General features: G+C 46.1%; 1 protein-coding gene across 1 annotated transcript in view; it reads right to left on the bottom strand.

Moving 5' to 3' along the window:
* The window catches only part of LOC135211133 (chromosome-associated kinesin KIF4A-like), a 214,569-nt gene that overhangs the window by 183,982 nt on the left and 11,846 nt on the right, over positions 1-18,741 (bottom strand). Inside the window, 1 exon segment of the mRNA XM_064244278.1 lies at positions 6,545-6,662. Within this exon segment, the coding sequence (XP_064100348.1) occupies positions 6,545-6,662 (118 nt within the window).

Genomic DNA, 18,741 nt, shown 5'->3' with positions numbered 1-18,741 from the left:
CGAGCTTGCTGCTTTGCTAGAAAAGCCTCTCGCTCTGACAAGTCAGAGCGAGAGCGGGGAGGTTTTGATGAAACCTCTCGAAGTGTGGTTGTCTGAGAAGATCCTTCCTTTGTGGAAGGGATCTGGGGGAAGTCTACTATCCACTCCAGTACCTCTGGGAACCACTCTTGAGCTGGCCAAAAGGGGGCTATCAGGGTCATTCTTGTCCCCTTTGAAGTCACAAACTTCCTGAGCACTTGCCCCAGAATCTTGAATGGGGGAAATGCGTAACGTCTACCTGAGACCAATCTAGCAGAAGGCGTCTACTGCTATAGAGCTCTGGGGTCTTCCACTACTGAACAGAAGACTTCCAGTCTCTTCGAGAGGAACGTGGCAAAGAGGTCGACATGAGGAGTCCCCCAAAGAGACCAGAGATTGCGGCAAACGTCTGAGTGGAGGGTCCATTCAGTATGAAGGACCTGGTTCCTCCTGCTCAGCCTGTCCGCTCTCACGTTCCTTACTCCCTGAACGAACCTCGTCAATAGAGAGATGTTCCTTTGCGATGTCCACAACAGCAGGTCTCTTGCGAGTTCGTAAAGGGCATACGAGTGAGTACCTCCTTGCTTCCGAATGTATGCAAGAGCGGTTGTATTGTCCGCATTCACTTGTACTACTTTGTTGCTCACTAACGGTTCGAAGCTCTTTAGAGCTAGGTGTACAGCCACAGTTCTTTGCAGTTTATGTGCCAGGACACTTGAAGAGCATTCCAAGTGCCTGACACCTCTCTCTTTCCCAAAGTTGCTCCCCAACCTTTTTCCGACGCGTCGGAAAACAATACAAGGTTTGGCTCTGTATTTCCAGGGAAGTACCCTTGTTTTCCCTCAGTGGGAGTAACCACCATTCTAAATGGCGTTTCATCAGATCTGGAATGGGAAAACTGTCCGAGAGGAGTCCTGTCTTCATGTTCCACGAACTTCTGAGGAAGAACTGAAGAGGACGGAGATGAAGTCTTCCTAGATGAAAAAAACTGTTTTCGAGCGAGGAAAGGGTCCCTAAACAGGCTCAACCATTCCCTCGCCGAAGTACGTTCCTTCCTTAGGAAGAGGAGAGACGTTTTCTAAACCTCTCGTTAGTCCCTCTCTTGAGAAGGAAATACTCGAAAACCCCGAGAATCCATCCGAATCCCCAGTATAGACCAAGTTCTGGCTGGGGATCAGTTGGGACTTCTCGAGGTTCACGAGTAATCCTAAGGTCTTTATCAGGTTTAGTGTCACAGTCAGGTCCTCCAAACACTGTTTCTCTGACTTTGCTCTGATAAGCCAGTCGTCTAGGTACAGAGAAATACTGATTCCTTTCAGATGAAGCCATCTCGCCACATTTTTCATAAGGCTCGTGAAAACCTGAGGCGCCGTAGACAGGCCGAAACACAAGGCTCTGAATTGGAAGATCCTTCCCCCCGTCATGAAACGGAGGTACTTCTTTCGACGAAGGATGGATCGGGACGTGAAAATAGGCGTCCTGGAGATCCAGAGACACCATCCAATCCCCTTGGCGAAGAGCCGCAAGGACTGAAGCAGAGGTTTCCATGGAGAACTTCTGTTTCTGAACAAACTTGTTCAGAGCGCTGACATCCAGAACTGGTCTCCAGCCCCGAGGCTTTCGCAACCAAGAAAAGACGATTGTAAAACCCTGGGGAGCTTTGATCCAGCACTAGTTCTATAGCTCCCTTGTCCACATCTGATCCACCATTTGTTGAAGAGTATCTCTCAACACAGGGTCCTTGTAATTGGCGGACAATTCCCTCGGAGTTGACGTCAGGGGAGGATTGTCCAGGGGAAAGGAATGAGGTATCCCTTCTGAAGCACAGACATCGACCAAGCGTCTGTGTCTATGAGAGTCCAGGCTTCCGCAAATCCCCGGAGCCTGGCACCTACTGGTGTTTGGAGGAGCGCCACTTCACTTTCCCCTTTTAAAGGGGCGGAACGAGGCTCGACCTCTCTTCTCGGTCGTTTTCCTTTTAGCGGTAACTCTAGCTGGAGGGCCTCCTCGAAAGGGCCGAACAGGAGTAGACACCCCTTTCTTTTCTCCCACCATCACTGGTCTCTTCTTCCTGGAAGATTGTAGGAGAAGATCCTGTGTCGCTTTCTCCGTCAGAGATCGGGAAATATCCCTCACCAACTGTAAAGGGAACAGAAAATCAGACCTAGGGGCGAATAACAAGGCTGCTCTTTGTGAATGGGATAACTGCTTTCGTCAAGAAAGCGCTAAAAACAGATCTCTTCTTCAAGAGACCTGCTCCAAATAAGGAAGAAACTTCCCTTGAGCCGTCCTGTACCGCCTTGTCAATACAGGACAAAATTGCAAGGAGTACGTCCGGCTCTAGCCCTTAACAGGGCATGAGCCTTCTTGGACATCACCCCAAGGGACCAATCTAGGAAGTTAAAGACTTCTAGAATGTGAAAAAGTCCCTTGAGGAGATGATCCAACTCTGAAAGACCCCAAGTAATCTTAGCAGTGTGAAGGCTATGTCTCCTGGATGCATCTACCAGACTGGAAAAGTCAGCTTCAGCTGAAGCTGGGAGTGTGAGACCCATATTCTCCCCAGTCTGGTACCAAATCCCTCTCTTGCCCGTAAGTTTAGCGGGAGGCATGCAAAAACTGTCCTTACCTTACTAGCTCTTTCTTGGTTAGCATCCAGCTATCCAGCGATTGAAGAGCTCTCTTCATAGAAATCGTCGGTCTCATCTTCAAGAAAGCCGACGATTTCGGCGTCTTAGCGCATGAAAAAAGTGAACGAGGCGAAGGAGGAGCGGCAGGGATCAATGCATCTCCGTTATTCCTGGAGGAGGAGAGCTGTCAAAAACTTTGTAGTTAGACAGCCCTTCTTTGCCGTGAGTCTCGTCCTCTGAGTCCTCTTCTAAAATCGGATCAGAAGGAGAGGCCACTTCCCGTTCCGGGTCTTCCTGTCCAAAAACTCTCTCTACGGGAGACAAACTCCTAATAGGAGAGGGGCTAAGAGAGTGTAAAGAGCTCCTATGCCTGGCTGGCTCTTCGTACTTGGCTGGCTCTTCGCGCTTGGCTGGCGCCTCGCGCCTGGCTGGCGCCTCGCGCCTGGCCGGATCCTCGCGCCTGGCTGGCGTCTCGCGCCTGGCTGACGCTCCGCGCGGCCGGATTCTCGCGCCTGGCTGGCGTCTCGCGCCTGGCGACTCCTCGCGGCTTGGCTGGCGCCTCGCGCCTGGATGCGCCTGGACTGATGTCTCGCGCCTCTCAAAGCTCTCGCGCCTGACTGACGCTTCGCGCTGGTGGAGTCTCGCGCCTTTCTGGTGCCACATCCTTGTATGTCAGAATGCTTGTCTGGCGCCTCGCGCTTGGCTGAATCCTCACGCCTGGTTGTTACCTCGCGCTCGGCTGAAGCTGCTGGTCTGGCAGACGTAATCCCATCTGGGAATAAATCCTCCCGCGCCTGTAAAGCGTTTCTCGCTTGTCTGACGCTCTAATCCTAGAAGACGCTTCTCGTCTGTAGGACGCCTCGCGCTTGACTGGCGCGACGCGCTTGTCTGGCGAATCAAAATCGTCCAAAGAGTCTCTATCCGAGTCATCTCAAAAGAACTCACTTCCCACAGGAGCCTCACTCCTGGCGGGAGAAGGAAGACGAGTCTTCTTGACCGGCAGTCTCACGTCTTTCTTACGAGGAGGATCCTTCGAAAGGACTCCTACCAAGGCGGATAGCTGTTCCTGCACCGCCAAAATGATCCTCTTGGAAGCCTCTCCTGCGTCTCTTGAACGGGAGAGGGAGACCTCGAAGGAGTTTGCCCACATCATGGGACGACAAAAACCCTCTTCGCCTTCTTGATGGAAGGAGGCGCTTCTTCCGAAAAGCGTTCTGGGCTTGAATCCAACACAGGATCTCTCCAGTGCCTTTTCAGGGGCCTGGACAAGTCCGAATCCTTCCACCCTCGTTTAGGAGAGGGAGAAGCGGACGAAGAGAAGCACTCTCTGAGGACGCTTTTTTTTTCCGATAGCGATCCTGAGCAGTCTGTCTATATACAGCGCCTGCTGAAGGGAACGCCTGACCGTGGGGAATTCTCCACAACCTCCGTACGGCTTTCGACTTTCCTTCTCCTCTGGGCTTGGGAGCTTGGAAGAGGTCTAGGCTGGGAGCGTCGCAGAGACGGTCAGACGCCCCCTCCACAACACTGGGGACACTCACTTCACTATAATCACTTTCACAGTCCTTACCTTTCATGGTAGCCATTTTGGATCTCATCCTGTGAAGAGTAGCTTTCAGTTCAGCAATTTCCGAGGCCGAATCTGAATGTAAAGCCAGTGAGGGCCCTGATACAGAATTAGAATCATAATTAAGAGAAGAGTTAGAATTATCCAAAGGCTCAATTGGCCTTGTACTACTACCCGCAATCTTAGATGCAGCCCTTCTGACTCTATCCCTTTCTAACTTCTTCAAGTAAGAAGTTAGAGTCTTCCATTCCTCAACATTCAACCTCTCACACTCATGACAGGTGTTAGAAATAGAACAATCAAAACCCCTACATTTGCGACATACAGTGTGAGGATCAACCGAAGCTTTCGGTATCCTCACCTTGCAGCCTACATTCACACACATTCTCACACAACCACTTGAATCAGACATTCTTGAAGAAAAATCAAAAGCAAGTCCAAATCCAGTCCACAGTAGCGAATGCCAAAACAACGATCCAGGTACGTCACCAAAAGTCCACAAAAAGATGATCAATTGTCTAGAAAAGCGAATTCCAGTCAAGAGGTGGCAGCAACGATGTTGATACCACCGGCGACAGAAAATATATGAGTAGAAAACGGGAATGGTTCCTAGTCCTGCCGCCCAGGGCAGGCCGGTAGATCACCTGACCTACCTGTAGCGAGTGGCGCGAAATTTGAATTTCTGTCGGGGACGACGGAGTCTTAGCTATGTATATATCTGACAGGTAAGTTGATTGTATGAAAAGAAACTTTTCTAGACGAACTCAGTAAGTTTAATAACAACATCCAGTTCACTTTAGAGAAAAGTAACAATAATAATAACGTTTATTTCTTAGAGCAATGAGAACATGTGACCCTTGCAAGACAGAGCAAGAAATAAATTATATCGATAAAGCTTCAATGCATTAGCTTATCCAGAATGGTTCAGAAAAAGGGCACTCAACAAAGCTAGGAAAATTTTTTACAGAGCAATGTAGAGAGTACATGGAATAAAGAAAATAAGAAAATAGTTGCCCTCCCTTTTATGCCTAAAATGAAACAAATCACTTCAAAAATGAAAGAAAGTAAATATAAATTTGTATATACCTTTGATAATACTGTAAAAAACAAAGTATTAAAAATAAATTTGAAGGAGAACACAGTAATACAGATGATGTAGGGTATACATAATCAATTGCAACAATTGTGGAGACAAATATGTGGAGGAATCAGGTAGGGGAATAAGGACTAGAATCCAAGAACATAGAAGGGCAGTACAGCTTAACTCTCAGGGGAGTGCTATAGCTAGACATTGTTGGGAAAATGACCATAAGATGGATTTAAAAAACAGTAGGCTTATAAACAAAAGCAATAAAATTAGTCACAGGAGGGTAGTAGAAGGAGCACTCATCAGAGATTAAAGTAATAGAAGGAAAACAAGGTTTTACCTGAGAAGATCCCATAAGCTGAGCTTTGATATTAAAAGAAGCTAAGATTGACCCTGCTGACCTGGAGATTAGGTTTTCTGCCCAACAGACTTTTGGTGACCACTCCCTTACCACAAGGGTTAATCCCATTGACCATCATCTCAGGATATCAGAGCGACAAGAGGGGGTTGGCAACTCTCAAGGAAACCAGAACAGCCATCACATAAATGACAGCTCAACGAGAAGAAGTTCCAGAAGACTGCTGGGCCTTGACCCAGGCTGACAACCCAAACATCTCTTGAAAATGGGCCACAGATAGGGCCTGAAAGTACTCGAGTGTGGAGTAAAATTAAATGTAAATACTTAGAAGTAAACAAGTTACACAGTGATTTTGTGGGTTTCTTTTTCAATTCTATTTAATGTCACATACGTATTATACAGTAAATAACATGAAAATACAGAATACGCTGTAATAAACAACTTGCCTCGGCAAATAATTTTATAAATACATTCCACAGAGAAACCCACAAATGAGTTTCCTTCTGCAAATAATTTTTTGATAGGTTCCAAAGAAAATCCGCAAATGAATGAGTCCATGAATCCCGAAAATGCAAATACGGGGTGTCCACTGTAATTGATAAGTTACTTATACAAAATTTTTATGCTGTGGTTACTATCAACACAACTGATATATAAAAAGTCAGGTAGTTATCTGCAGTGAACCCCTGGATCTTTGAGGGGCATACACGAGAATGCTAATCCCCCCATTTTTTGTGTGTGTGTGTGTGTGGGGGGGGGGTGTTAAGGCAAGACTATGGAATCTATACATTTCAAGGCAATGAATTTGGTCTGCATATAAATAGCAAGTTTACAGTGAAATGATTTTTTATTCAAAGAAATAGGTTAAATTAAAGACCACATACCTTTAAACAAATTCTTCACAACATTCTTGACAGATGAATCATACACATAGCTCTGGCTGGTATTTGATGGAAAGGCAAAATCAAAAGTAAATGCCTTATCAGTTCCATTAATTACTATCTGGAAAAGTAATAAAAAAAAAACATTACACTTGTAGTAATATAACCCACCCCTCCAGATTTCTCAAAATATCTGAAGGACCCCACGTATCCCAACAAAAATTTCCAAGACCACATGAGTACCAAAACCATTTGCAGTTGATTGACCCAGTTATTCAGTAGAATTAAATAAAAAGACTATGCATAACTTGCTCACCAAGAATAAGCTTATAATCCTGAATAATACACTCAAAACTATATATCTGAACCACAATCTTAAGAAAGCATTGCATAGTAATCAAAATATAAAAAATTTAAAGAGTACATAATTTGTAATTTTTCTATTTATGCAAACCAGAGCCTTTTATGTGTGTGTACTCCTCAGCACGAGCTGGAATCAACCATTCAAATTGAGTAACAAAGGGATTTTGACATAGGAAAAATCTATTTCTAGTAAAATATTGCTATAATACCAGAGAACTGCTAAACTGGACATGTCAGAAGCCTCTGACTCACTCACCTATAAAAAAGGTGTCGGTATAAAACTGGGGCGAGTGTTAAACACTACCACAGCAACCCCTCCAATTAGCCTTTACCTCATCAAAAGACCCTTAATACGGGGAGCCGACCCATAGGTCACTGGTGGTAGGTTGGGGAGGGGAGGGGAACCTGCCATCATCAAACACTTTTTCCTTTGGCATAGAAGACTAAAGAGTGGTTGAACTTGGAATATTATAAAAATCTCTGGTTTGTTTAGCTACAAAAAATACACCATACTTTAAACATTTGTAATTTGCTCCTACAGAAAATACAAACCATCACATTTCATATATGAGGTACTCATTTATGTGGTAAGGAGTCTCTCTCAGCTGACTGAAAAGGGTGTCTCCAGTGTTTCAATTTTCCTTTGTAGCTGTAACTTTGTTCATATAATCATCGCATTTTTAATTTTTCGTTATTTAAAATCAAAACATGTAAATATGAAGTTTTCATAATAAAACTAATATTGTAATAATTATCTGAACACCTGAATTAGCCCTGGTCACTGACCAGCCCGAACTATATCCCCACAGATGAACCACAGTGGGTAATTTAAACTGTCAGCACTACCAACGCTGCAGGTAAATTCTAATCAAATGAGTGACCTGTGTTACCGTTGGCAACGCTGCTGCAAGTACCAGTCACCAGAGGCTTGCCTCCTCAATTTGTTTTCTGTTCATGGTGCTGTTAGGACATGTCCTGCAACATGCGAACTTTTTTGCTCATTAGCCCGACCCCCACATATATATATATATATATATATTTGGCCTTGGAATTCTGGATTACGACATTAGCATTGTATTACGACTACGCTTCTGGTTTTTTATTGATTTGGACCTTCTCCTGGTATTGACCCGGCTTGGACTGGACTTGAGATGGACAAGCTACATAAAGAAAAGCTGTCAGCCAGTGCCTCTACATCTGTCCCGCCTTCTGAGCAAGTTGCTAGGGGAATGACGGAGCTCATCGGTCCTGCTCTACATGCAAGCGGAGGATGAGTACCCTCAAACATGAGAGACATTTCCTTATGTATTACTTGTTGGAAGATTCAGTGCAGCGTCAGACAGATGTGAGGAGTATATAGGTCATTAGAACAAATGGAGAATTACTTAAAACATGGGAAATCTCTAGCTTCTAAGAGCTAGCATAAGGCAGGTGTAGAAATACAAGCAATAGATAAGGAAGCACTAGACTTAGAGCTATTTAGAAGACATTGTCATCCAGCATGTTTATCTTGTTTCCTAATTTAATGAATAAGTGAACGAGAGCACAGTGAGATACATAAAGAAAAAAGAAAATGAAATAAGAAAAAGTGTAAGTATGACGTCCTATGGCACCGCAAAGGCTGTGTCCACAGTGAGAGACAAAACAATCGTACAAATGGAATCTGTATTCGTATTCTGGATCAAGGACTGCAGGAAGAAGAACGTACCCCTTGACTCCAAGATCATACACCAAAAAGCACAACAGCTCTACCAGCAACTATCAACTGCTACTGCTGCACAAGGTGGTGAGGAAGAGGAAGCCAAAGCCGAAGATGTAGAGGCACTGGAAGGCGATGAAGAAGGGACATTGGAATTCTTGGGCTTTGAAGAACCAGCTCCTGAAGAAAAAGAGTTAGAGCCACAACTGGGACCATCCTCAGCTCCCCAAGGATTTCAGGTAAGCAAAGGATGGTTCCACCTATTCCAGAAAAGGTTCCACCTAAAGTCTGTTTCTCTACATGGGGAAGCTGCATCTGCAGACAAAGAGGCGGCCGCGAAATATCCGGAGGCCTTCATGAAAATAATCCAGGAGAAAAGATATCGCCCAGAACAGTTGTTCAATATGGATAAAACTGGCCTGATCTGGAAGAAGATGCCATCCTGGACGTACCTTATGAAGGATGAAGCTAAAGCCTCTGGATTCAAGGCACAAAAGGACAGGGTGACCTTCCTGATGTGCGGGAATGCAGCTGGCTTTATCCTGAAACCAGGCCTCATTTACAAGGCTGCAAATCCCAGGGCATTCAAGAACAAGAACAAGGCATTACTGCCCGTCTTCTGGATGCATAATCCCAAGGCCTGGGTCACCCAAGTCTTTACGGAGTACTGGTTCCACCAGAGCTTCATTCCACAAGTTAGGCTATACCTGGCCGATTTGGACATCGACTTCAAGGTATTGCTCATAATGGACAATGCTGGTGGCCACCGTCTCAATCTTTATTACAAGGGAGTACAGCTAGAGTTCCTCCCTCCGAACACCACCTTTCTCCTCCAGTCTATGGATCAGGGCGTTATCCGTGCCTTCAAGGCACTCTACACGGGGAACTCCCTACAGCACCTGGTTGATGCAATGGACCGTGACAGGGAATTTACACTGAAAGATTAATGGCATAATTTCACGATTGCCACGTGTCTGTCATCGACCAGTCGTTGAAGGACATGAAGAAGGTGACCCTGAATGCCTGCTGGAATAAGTTGTGGCCAGACTGTGTCCATAATTATACGGACTTTTCTCCTCAGGAAATCCAGCATTTGGCCATTAATAAGGCAGTCCAGTTGGCAAAAATTCTTGGTGGCGAGGGCATTGACGATATCACCGAGGAAGAAGTTAGCACCCTCATAAGCGTCCACTCTGACCCCCTGACAGACCAGAACTTGGAAGAGCTGACGAAGTCTGCCAGCGAGGAAGAAGACACTCCAGGTTCAGGAGAGGAACAGGAGGAGGAGGAGGAGGGCCTAAACTTTGGAACGCCTGTCCCAAGTTAAAAAAATTATAAACCACCTCCAGGAGTTTGTTGCAACATGGGATCCTTACATGGAACACTCCTTGAAGTTTTCTAATATTCTTGATAAAGCATTGGAGCCCTATAATCAAGCCCTCACCACCATGAAGAAGCAACTGCGGCAGCAGCTACCAATCACAATGTTCATCACAAAAATGAAGAAGGACCCTTCTCATCGAACTTCATTACGGTCTTCTTTCTTTTAGTTTCTTTGGCAGAAGCCTTAGAAGGAGCAGGGCGCTTTTAAGGGGCCATTTTAGCACGGTGAACTCAGATATTTGCTGATGCGTATACAAGAGCTTAGCGTTTATGTTCACGTACGCCCATAACTTTCTTCACAGTGAGGCTGCTTGGGTACTAGATGCGCGATACCCACAATTCCATCTCTGCGAGATGCAGTCAGGGTTCAACCAATCAATGCCAAGTGTACAGCCAATGAGTGACAAGGAAAACGAATGCTGCTCCTGAATTGGCGGCTGTGCAGACAACAGCCAAAAACGTGTCAAATATCATTTCGTTTGGGTACTGCTCTAAGAAGGTGTCATGGTGCATAAGATTTGTTTATCTCCAGAAAGTTGGCTTAGGTAAAGCATCTTTTAAGAAAACCCGATTTTATTACTGATATTTTGCTGTGTTTACATGGAAGTATTACAGAACTGTAATATTTGAAAATTAATAAAGCTTTTTTCATCATAAAAATATATTTTGTCACAAAAATATACTTATCAAGTATGTATGAAAAATGATATTGTTAAGATACAATAAAGTTTGTTCATACTTACCTGGCAGATATATATATAGCTGTATTCTCTGAAGTCCGACAGAATTTCTAAAACTTACGACACACGTAGTGGGAGTTAGGGTGGTTAGTACCCATTCCCGCCGCTGGGAGGCGGGTATCAGGAACCATTCCCATTTTCTATCAGATTTCTATCTCCACTGTCTCCTGAGGGGAGGTGGGGCGGTACTAAAATACTATAATCTGCAAGGTAAGTATGAACAAACTTTATGTATCTTAACAATATCATTTGTTCATGAAAACTTACTGTCAGACTATATATATAGCTGAATCCCACCTTGGCGGTGGGAGAGACAGAAAAAAGGATTTTAGAAAACATATAAATGTATACATGATTGACATCTTGGTTCCTTAACCTGTTTAGCATAAGCTGACTTCGTGATTACTGTCACCCAAGCCTGCTTCTGCTTCACTAGAGTTACCAACAAGGTAGTGACCTATGTAGTTGGTCGCTCTAGATGATCTGTCAACGGGGACGGGACCACAATGTGACTAGACCATGACCATACTTCCGAGGGCAACGAGGCAAAAACCACCACCTAAGTTAGCCTAACAACAAACTCCCATATACCAAAGGCTAAAGGAAGGGACGACTGTACTCGGCAGCCGACCCTACAACCATAAACATACAAATATTAAAACTCACCTACCCTTTTCTATGGGAAAGGATGAGTGCTACCTCCTGCCCCAAAATAGTGTCTGCGGCGACGTATGTCCGAGAGAGTAACAGCTTTCATAGGTCGTTCTCACCTCCCGTAGGTAGTGAGAGGCGAACACTGAGTTACTCCTCCAAAAAGTAGCACTTAAAATGTCTTTTAAGAGCCATGTTTTTCTGAAAGGCTATTGAGGTCGAAATAGCCCTTACTTCGTGCGCGTTAACTTTAAGTATCTTCAAGTCACTGTCTTTGCAAGAAGCGTGCGCCTCTTTAATGGTGTTTCTTAAAAAGAATGCCAGTGCATTCTTGGACATGGGCATGTTTGGTCTCTTGACCGAACACCATAAGTTCTCTGCAGAACCTCGGCAATCCTTCGTTCTACGAATATACTCTCTAAGAGCCCTAACAGGACACAGGACTCTTTCTGGCTCTTGACCAATGATCTCAGCCATACCCTTGATCTCGAATGTTCTAGGCCACGGATTGGAAGGGTTTTCGTTTTTGGCCAGAAACGACATATTCAAAGAGCAGACTGCATTATGCCCTTTGAAACCGACGTGTTTGCTGATAGCCTGTATTTCGCTAACTCTCTTCGCCGTCGCCAGAGCAGTTAGGAATACAGTTTTCTTCGTCAAATCTCGTAGAGACGAAGATGAAAGAGGTTCAAAGCGATTTGACATCAAATATTTTAGGACCACATCCAGGTTCCACGAAGGTAGCTTCGGTAGTGGTACCTTGGTCGTCTCGAAAGATCTCAATAGATCATGGAGATCCCTATTGTTAGCGAGGTCAAGACCTCTATGGCGAAAGACTACAGATAGAACGCTTCTGTAGCCTTTAATAGTTGACACTGCCAACTTTAGATCTTGTTTCAGATAAAGCAAGAAGTCGGCGATCTGGCTCACAGAGGTAGTGGTAGAGGAAAACTCCTTTTCTCTTACACCAACTTCTAAAGGCTGCCCACTTCGATTGGTAAACCGCGATTGATGATGGTCTCCTCGCGGTGGCGATAGCTTTAGCCACTGATTTCGAAAAACCTCTCGCTCTGGCCAACTTTTGGATAGTCTGAACGCAGTCAGACTCAGAGCGGAGAGGTTTTTGTGGTACCCTCTCGAAGTGGGGCTGTTTGAGTAGATCTCTCCTTAACGGAAGAGATCTCGGATAATCCACTAGGTAGAACACCACCTCTGTGAACCAGATCGCTGCGGGCCAAAAGGGGGCGATTAAGGTCAACCTCGTCCCCTCCGATGCTGCAAATTTTCTCATCACCTCCCCCAGGATCTTGAAGGGTGGAAAAGCGTAGAGATCCAGGCCCGTCCAATCCCATAGAAGGGCGTCTACTGCTACTGCTCCCGGATCGAGAACCGGGGAGCAATACAGAGGAAGTCTCGCCGTCCTTGATGTTGCGAAGATGTCCACTAAGGGGCATCCCCAAAGACCCCACAGTTCCTGGCATACTTCTTGATTGAGAGTCCACTCTGTCGGCAATAACTGTCCTTGTCGACTGAGGAGATCTGCCCGGACGTTCTCGACTCGGCAATGAATCTTGTCAATATTGTGACTCTCTCTCCTTCGCCCAAAGCAGGATCTCTTTTGCTAGAGAAAAACAGGGAGCGAGAGTGTGTTCCTCCTTGTTTCTTCAAGTATGCAAGGGCTGTGGTGTTGTCCGAGTTGATCTGAACCACACGACGGGAGACTTTGTTCTGGAAGAACTGGAGCTAATTGAACCGCTGCCAGCTCTTTGAAGTTGATATGCCAGGTTACCTGTTCCCCTCTCCAGGTACCTGACACGTCCTCCCCCCCTAGAGTGCTCCCCACCCCGTGGATGACGCGTCGGAGAACAACACTAGGTGGGCGGGGTTCTGAAGCTTGAGGGATACGCCCTCTGACAGCTTCCACGGATCGAGCCACCATCTTAGATGGTTCTTCACCTCTTCCGAGATGTTTAACTTCATGTCGAAGTTGTCCTTTTCTGTCCAGCTGTCCGACAGAAAGAACTGAAGAGGTCGGAGGTGTAGCCTCCCCAGGGAAACAAACTTCTCCAGCGAGGAAATGGTCCCCAGCAGACTCATCCATTCCCTCACCGAGCATGAATCTTTTCCCTAGAAAGGCTGACACTTTTTCTATGCCTTGTTGCTGACGTTCCTGGGACGGAAAAGCCCGAAAAGCCACTGAATCCATCTGAATCCCCAGATACACGATGGACTGTGTTGGGGTCAGATGTGACTTCTCGAAGTTCACCAGAAGTCCCAGGGACGCAGCTAAAAGACAGAGTCGTCTTCAAATCCTTCAGGCACCGGGTCTGCGAGGAGGCTCGTATGAGCCAGTCGTCTAGATAGAGCGAGATTCTGATGTTGGAAAGATGGAGCCACCTCGCCACGTTCTTCATTAAGATGGTGAAGGATAAAAGGAGCCGTACTCAGTCCGAAACAAAGAGCCCTGAATTGAAAGACCTTCCCTTTCAATACGAACCGAAGGTACTTCATCGATTGGGGATGTATCGGGACGTGAAAGTAGGCGTCCTGGAGGTCGAGTGATACCATCCAATCTCCAGGTCTTAAGGCCCGAGAACTGACTGAGGTGTCTCCATCTTGAACCTCTGCTTCTCTATAAAGAGGTTTAGACGACTTACATCCAGACGGGCCGCCACCCTCCCACCGATTGTTTTTCGGTACAAGAAACAATCTGTTGTAAAATCCTGGCGTTGCCAGGTCTAAAACCTGTTCCACTGCTCTTTTCTCGAGCATCTGCTCGAGCAGGTCGAAAAGAATCTTTCGCTTTGTTAGCGGATACGATGGGGACAAGTCCCTGGGAGTGGAAGTCAACGGGGGCGGCTTTATGAAAGGGATCTTGTAACCCTTCTCTATGACGTCGAGAGACCAGGTGTCGCCCTCTCTTACTCTCCAGGCTTCTGCAAACAAACTGCAGCCTGGCTCCTACCGGTGACTGAAGGCACGATCTCTCACTTCTTACCCCTAGACTTGGAAGGGGCTCTACCTCTAGGAAGGCTTCTTCCTCGAGGAGACGATCTAGCGGAAGTCCCTCCACGAAAGGGCTTCTGCTTTCTAAACTGTTGCGTTCCTGACGACGTTGAAGGGCCAGCCGGACGTCTCGAAGACTGAGCCAACAGGTCTTGTGTGGCTTTCTCCTGCAGACTCACTGCCAGATCCTTCACCATAGCTTGGGGGAAGAGATGACTCGAGAAGGGAGCATACAAAACGTTCTGTCCTCTGAGCGGGAGAGACAGACTTAGCCGCGAAGTGCAATAAAGCGACCTTTTCTTAAGAACCCCTGCTGAAAAAATGAGAGGCTAACTCCTCTGAGCCATCCCTGACGGCCTTGTCCATGCATGACAATACACTGGACAGCTCCCCCAAGCTGATCGAGTCTGGCTTACGAGATTGGTTGTCTAAGGCTCCAAGACACCAATCTAAAAAGTTGAAAACTTCTAAGGACCTAAATAGTCCCTTCAAAAGATGGTCCAGTTCGGAAGTCGTCCAAGAAACCTTAGCCGATGCTAAAAGGGCCCTCCTTGAGGCATCCACCACGCTGGCGAAATCACCTTGAGCCGACGTAGGAACCTTCAATCCTAATTCCTCGCCTGTCTCATACCACATCCCTGCCTTACCGCTAAGTCTAGCGGAGGCAGGGCGAAAGTAGTTCTTCCTTTTGCTTTCCTAGACTCCATCCAGGCGTTTACCTTCGGGAAAGCTCTTTTCGTAGATAACGACGTCTTCATCTTCACGAAACCTGGAGACTTACTTGTCTTCGACGACGAAAACTGAGAAGGAGGAGAAGGAGGAGCAGCTGGCTGAAAGTATCGCCAAACGAATCACGAAGAAGTCGTGCCAAAACTTGATAATCTGACGAGGCAGACGTAGCAGGTTGATCATCATCAACATCCTCCGAAGAACCGCTAAGTTCTCCTTCTTCCCTACCCGAGTGCAAGTCCGAAGGAAGAGGCAGAAGTCCTTTAGCTCCAAGTCTCCTATCTGAACGATGAAAGAAGACGAGGGTAACGATCCTTAACAGTAACAGGATCAGGAGGTCACTTTTAGAGGCGAACGTGCCAAAGTCTCGGGAACCACAATCCGAGTGACAGCGAACTTCCACATTCGCGTCCACAGAGGTCTTACTAGAACGTCTACGAGCGTCCATCTGAGCGTCCAATGTAGCGTTCTCTCGAGCGTCCAAATCAGCGTCCAGCGAATCCATCAAAGAGACTCTTCTACCGTCCCGCGAAGCGTCCTTCCGAACGTCCAGCGAAAAGAACAAATGATCCAATGCCCCGACTAACAAAACGTTTTTTGAGCGTCCACACTGTCATGTCGCAGAGGTGCAGAACGCAAATCGTCGTCAGCAGAAGCGTCGAAGTCGGAACGCCGAGCGTCCTCTCTACGGGAAGGGAGAGGAGCCTGCAGAGAACTCTCTCTACTTGGCGTCTACCGTCACCTCTAGCTGAACCCTGGGGGAGCAAAAGAACGACGTCTAAAGGAGGGCGGAAATATCAGAAAGGAAGGGGACGGATGAAAAAGGAGCCATTGGTGCAGAAGACTGCTTAGATCTCTTGATAGGTAGTCTATTGTCTTTCCTGTTCGACGCGGGACCGTCTCCTTCTGTTTCAGTAAAGCGTCCAGTTGCCGCTGCATCGCAATGATGATCTCCGTCTGAGATGTCTCCTTACGCGGAGACGAGCTGCGCTTGTGAGAAGGAGAGGGGCGAGGGGACGCCTTCTTCTTCTCCCAGGAACAGCTTGGCTCTAGAGCGACTGGGGCGCTCGAGGGCGTTCATCGCTCGGATGACCGTCCTATATCTTCTTTCTGGGGCGGAAAAGCTACGCTTTCCGGAGAAGAATGCCACTCAGACATAGCATGACGTGAAGCGTCCAGCTCTTGAAGAGTCCTCTTCAGAGGTCGCGAATCCGATCGAGATTCCCACCCCTTGCGCGGGAGGACGCGTCGGAAGACGAGAAACAATCCTTAAGGATACGTGCTCGAGCACGCTCCTTAGCAGCCTGGGAAGCGTCCACAGGAACTGCTGAAGGGACGCCAGATCGGTGGGTTCCCCGTAACCCTCCTTCGGCCTTCGACATGCCCTCTCCCTGAGTCCTGGGAGTCCGGCAGAGGTTCCCAGCCTAGAGGCGCTATAAGGCCGATCTGACGCCCCCTCCACTTCACTAGGGCCACTATCACTGCACTTATTTTGCCTGTTTTCAAGGGCAAGCACTTTAGATTCAAGCGTCTTCAATGAATCTAAGAATAAGCGAAAGGGCATTACCCTCCGCAGACACCACTTGAGGGCCCGAAGGCAACACTACGGCTTAGGGAGACACAAAATCTAAAGGAGGGTTAGAAGGGGATACATTAATACCCTGTCTGCTACCCGACTTACTCCTGAGGAAGACCTCCTAATCCTATCACGTTCTAACTTCTTAACGTAGGATTCATACGTCTTCCATTGCAAATCATCTAAGCTTTCACACTCATTACAGCGCAAATCAAATCTACACTCTTGCCCCCTACACCCTTTACACAATGTGTGAGGATCAACCAAGGCTTTTGGAAGCCTAACCTTGCATTCCACTTTCGAGCACACCCTGGCGCTAGCAGAACTACATCCAGACATTTTTAAGGGAAAAATCTAAGCCAAAATCAAAAACAGTCCAAATCACGTATGCCAAGCTATCGATCCAATCAAAAAACCAGTCAAGAGGATACTCAAGCAATATGAAAAAGTTTTCCAAAATCCTGAGGCGGAGGTGTGTAAAACAGGTGTTTACGACACCGGCGACAGAAGAAATCTGATAGAAAATGGGAATGGTTCCTGATACCCGCCTCCCAGCGGCGGGAATGGGTACTAACCACCCTAACTCCCACTACGTGTGTCGTAAGTTTTAGAAATTCTGTCGGACTTCAGAGAATACAGCTATATATATATCTGACAGGTAAGTTTCATGAACAAAATTCATGTACATGTACTGCGTGCCGCAGACAGAAAAATACGTACCCTTCTACATATAGGTAATCATTGTCTTACGTATATTAGATATGGTCTGCATACTTTTAGTATCATCCTAAAACACTTTATGTACATATATATCATATTTAGAAATCATCTTGAAACATTTCATAAAATGTATAGTCTGCACAATGTGTACCCAATTGACCAAATATGTACGTACGTAAGTTCAATGGTCTCTCGCCTGTGCATTTTTTGCCTGTGCAGTATACACTGCTACGGACTAAAATTATTCTTTAAAATGGCCTCTAAACGTTCTGCTTCTCCTAAGCCTTCTGGCAAAGAACCTAAGCGTCGGAGGCCCTTACAGTTGATGAGTACTGAGGAGAAAATAGACGTGATAGTCATGTTAAGAGAGGGCAGAAGTCATGGAGAAGTAGCAGCCCATTACAGCATGACTAAAAGTGCAGTCACCTGCATTGAGACTGAATTCCCACTACAAGTTCAATAAGTTGCTGGTTACTGATTTTATATTGGTTTAAAGTTATCACCCACTGGGTCAATTTGCAGAGTTGCCAATTGCAGTCAACGTGTTAACTCTGTCCTAAGAAATGGAAGGTGGTCATTTAAAATCTTACAGGACCTCTTGTGAGAGAACTCCACTGACTTATTCATATTTTTTTCTGCACAAGAAAGAAATAATTTGTTGGCAAAATGGAGGAGGATGGTAAGCATGAGTTTTTCATCACCATAGGCTGCCCATTAGTCTAATTCTCCTTGGTTACAGTTGAATATATGTAGAAGAAAATAACATCAAAGAACAGTCTATGTGTAATATACAGGGAGTACCGCTATGGGAAGGCTAAACAGCATTGCGTTTCTTAGCAGAAACAGCAGGGAGAGACAGGTTGCTTTAAATATTGTGGAACTACCACCCCTGCAATCCAGAGGAGTGAGCAGAAGGTAAGATTTGCTAGCATCAGAGTTTAAGTAATCCCCTTTAAAGAAACTGGTGATATTATTTGGAAAGTAAAAGAAATTAAAGGGGTTCCAGCTAGAAGTGACATTTTTTGGCCGTTCTCTACTGCTAAACCTCTCTACTGCAAAGATCTGTCAGCACCCTAACCCTTGCAATACCTACTAATGCAGAACACCAAACTCGTTAACACTAAAACAGTGGCAAAACAACCCCTTACATCCTTCACACCTTCCATTGCTCACTTTCCTTATGTTGAAAAAGAACACAGACAGTAAATACATGCAATAAAAAGAATGAAAGAGGTTGAAAACTGAGGTCAGCTTGAACATAGCAGTGCTACTGTCCTAATTCACTCACAGCCAAATATAAAGTGCTTGATAAGTGACAAAATGAGGTTCCCCA

This window comes from Macrobrachium nipponense, chromosome 4, assembly GCF_015104395.2.
Source record: "Macrobrachium nipponense isolate FS-2020 chromosome 4, ASM1510439v2, whole genome shotgun sequence".
Classification (NCBI taxonomy): Eukaryota; Metazoa; Arthropoda; class Malacostraca; order Decapoda; family Palaemonidae; genus Macrobrachium; species Macrobrachium nipponense.
Note: the sequence above shows the minus strand (reverse complement) of the source record. Positions and strands in the feature narration are given on the sequence as shown.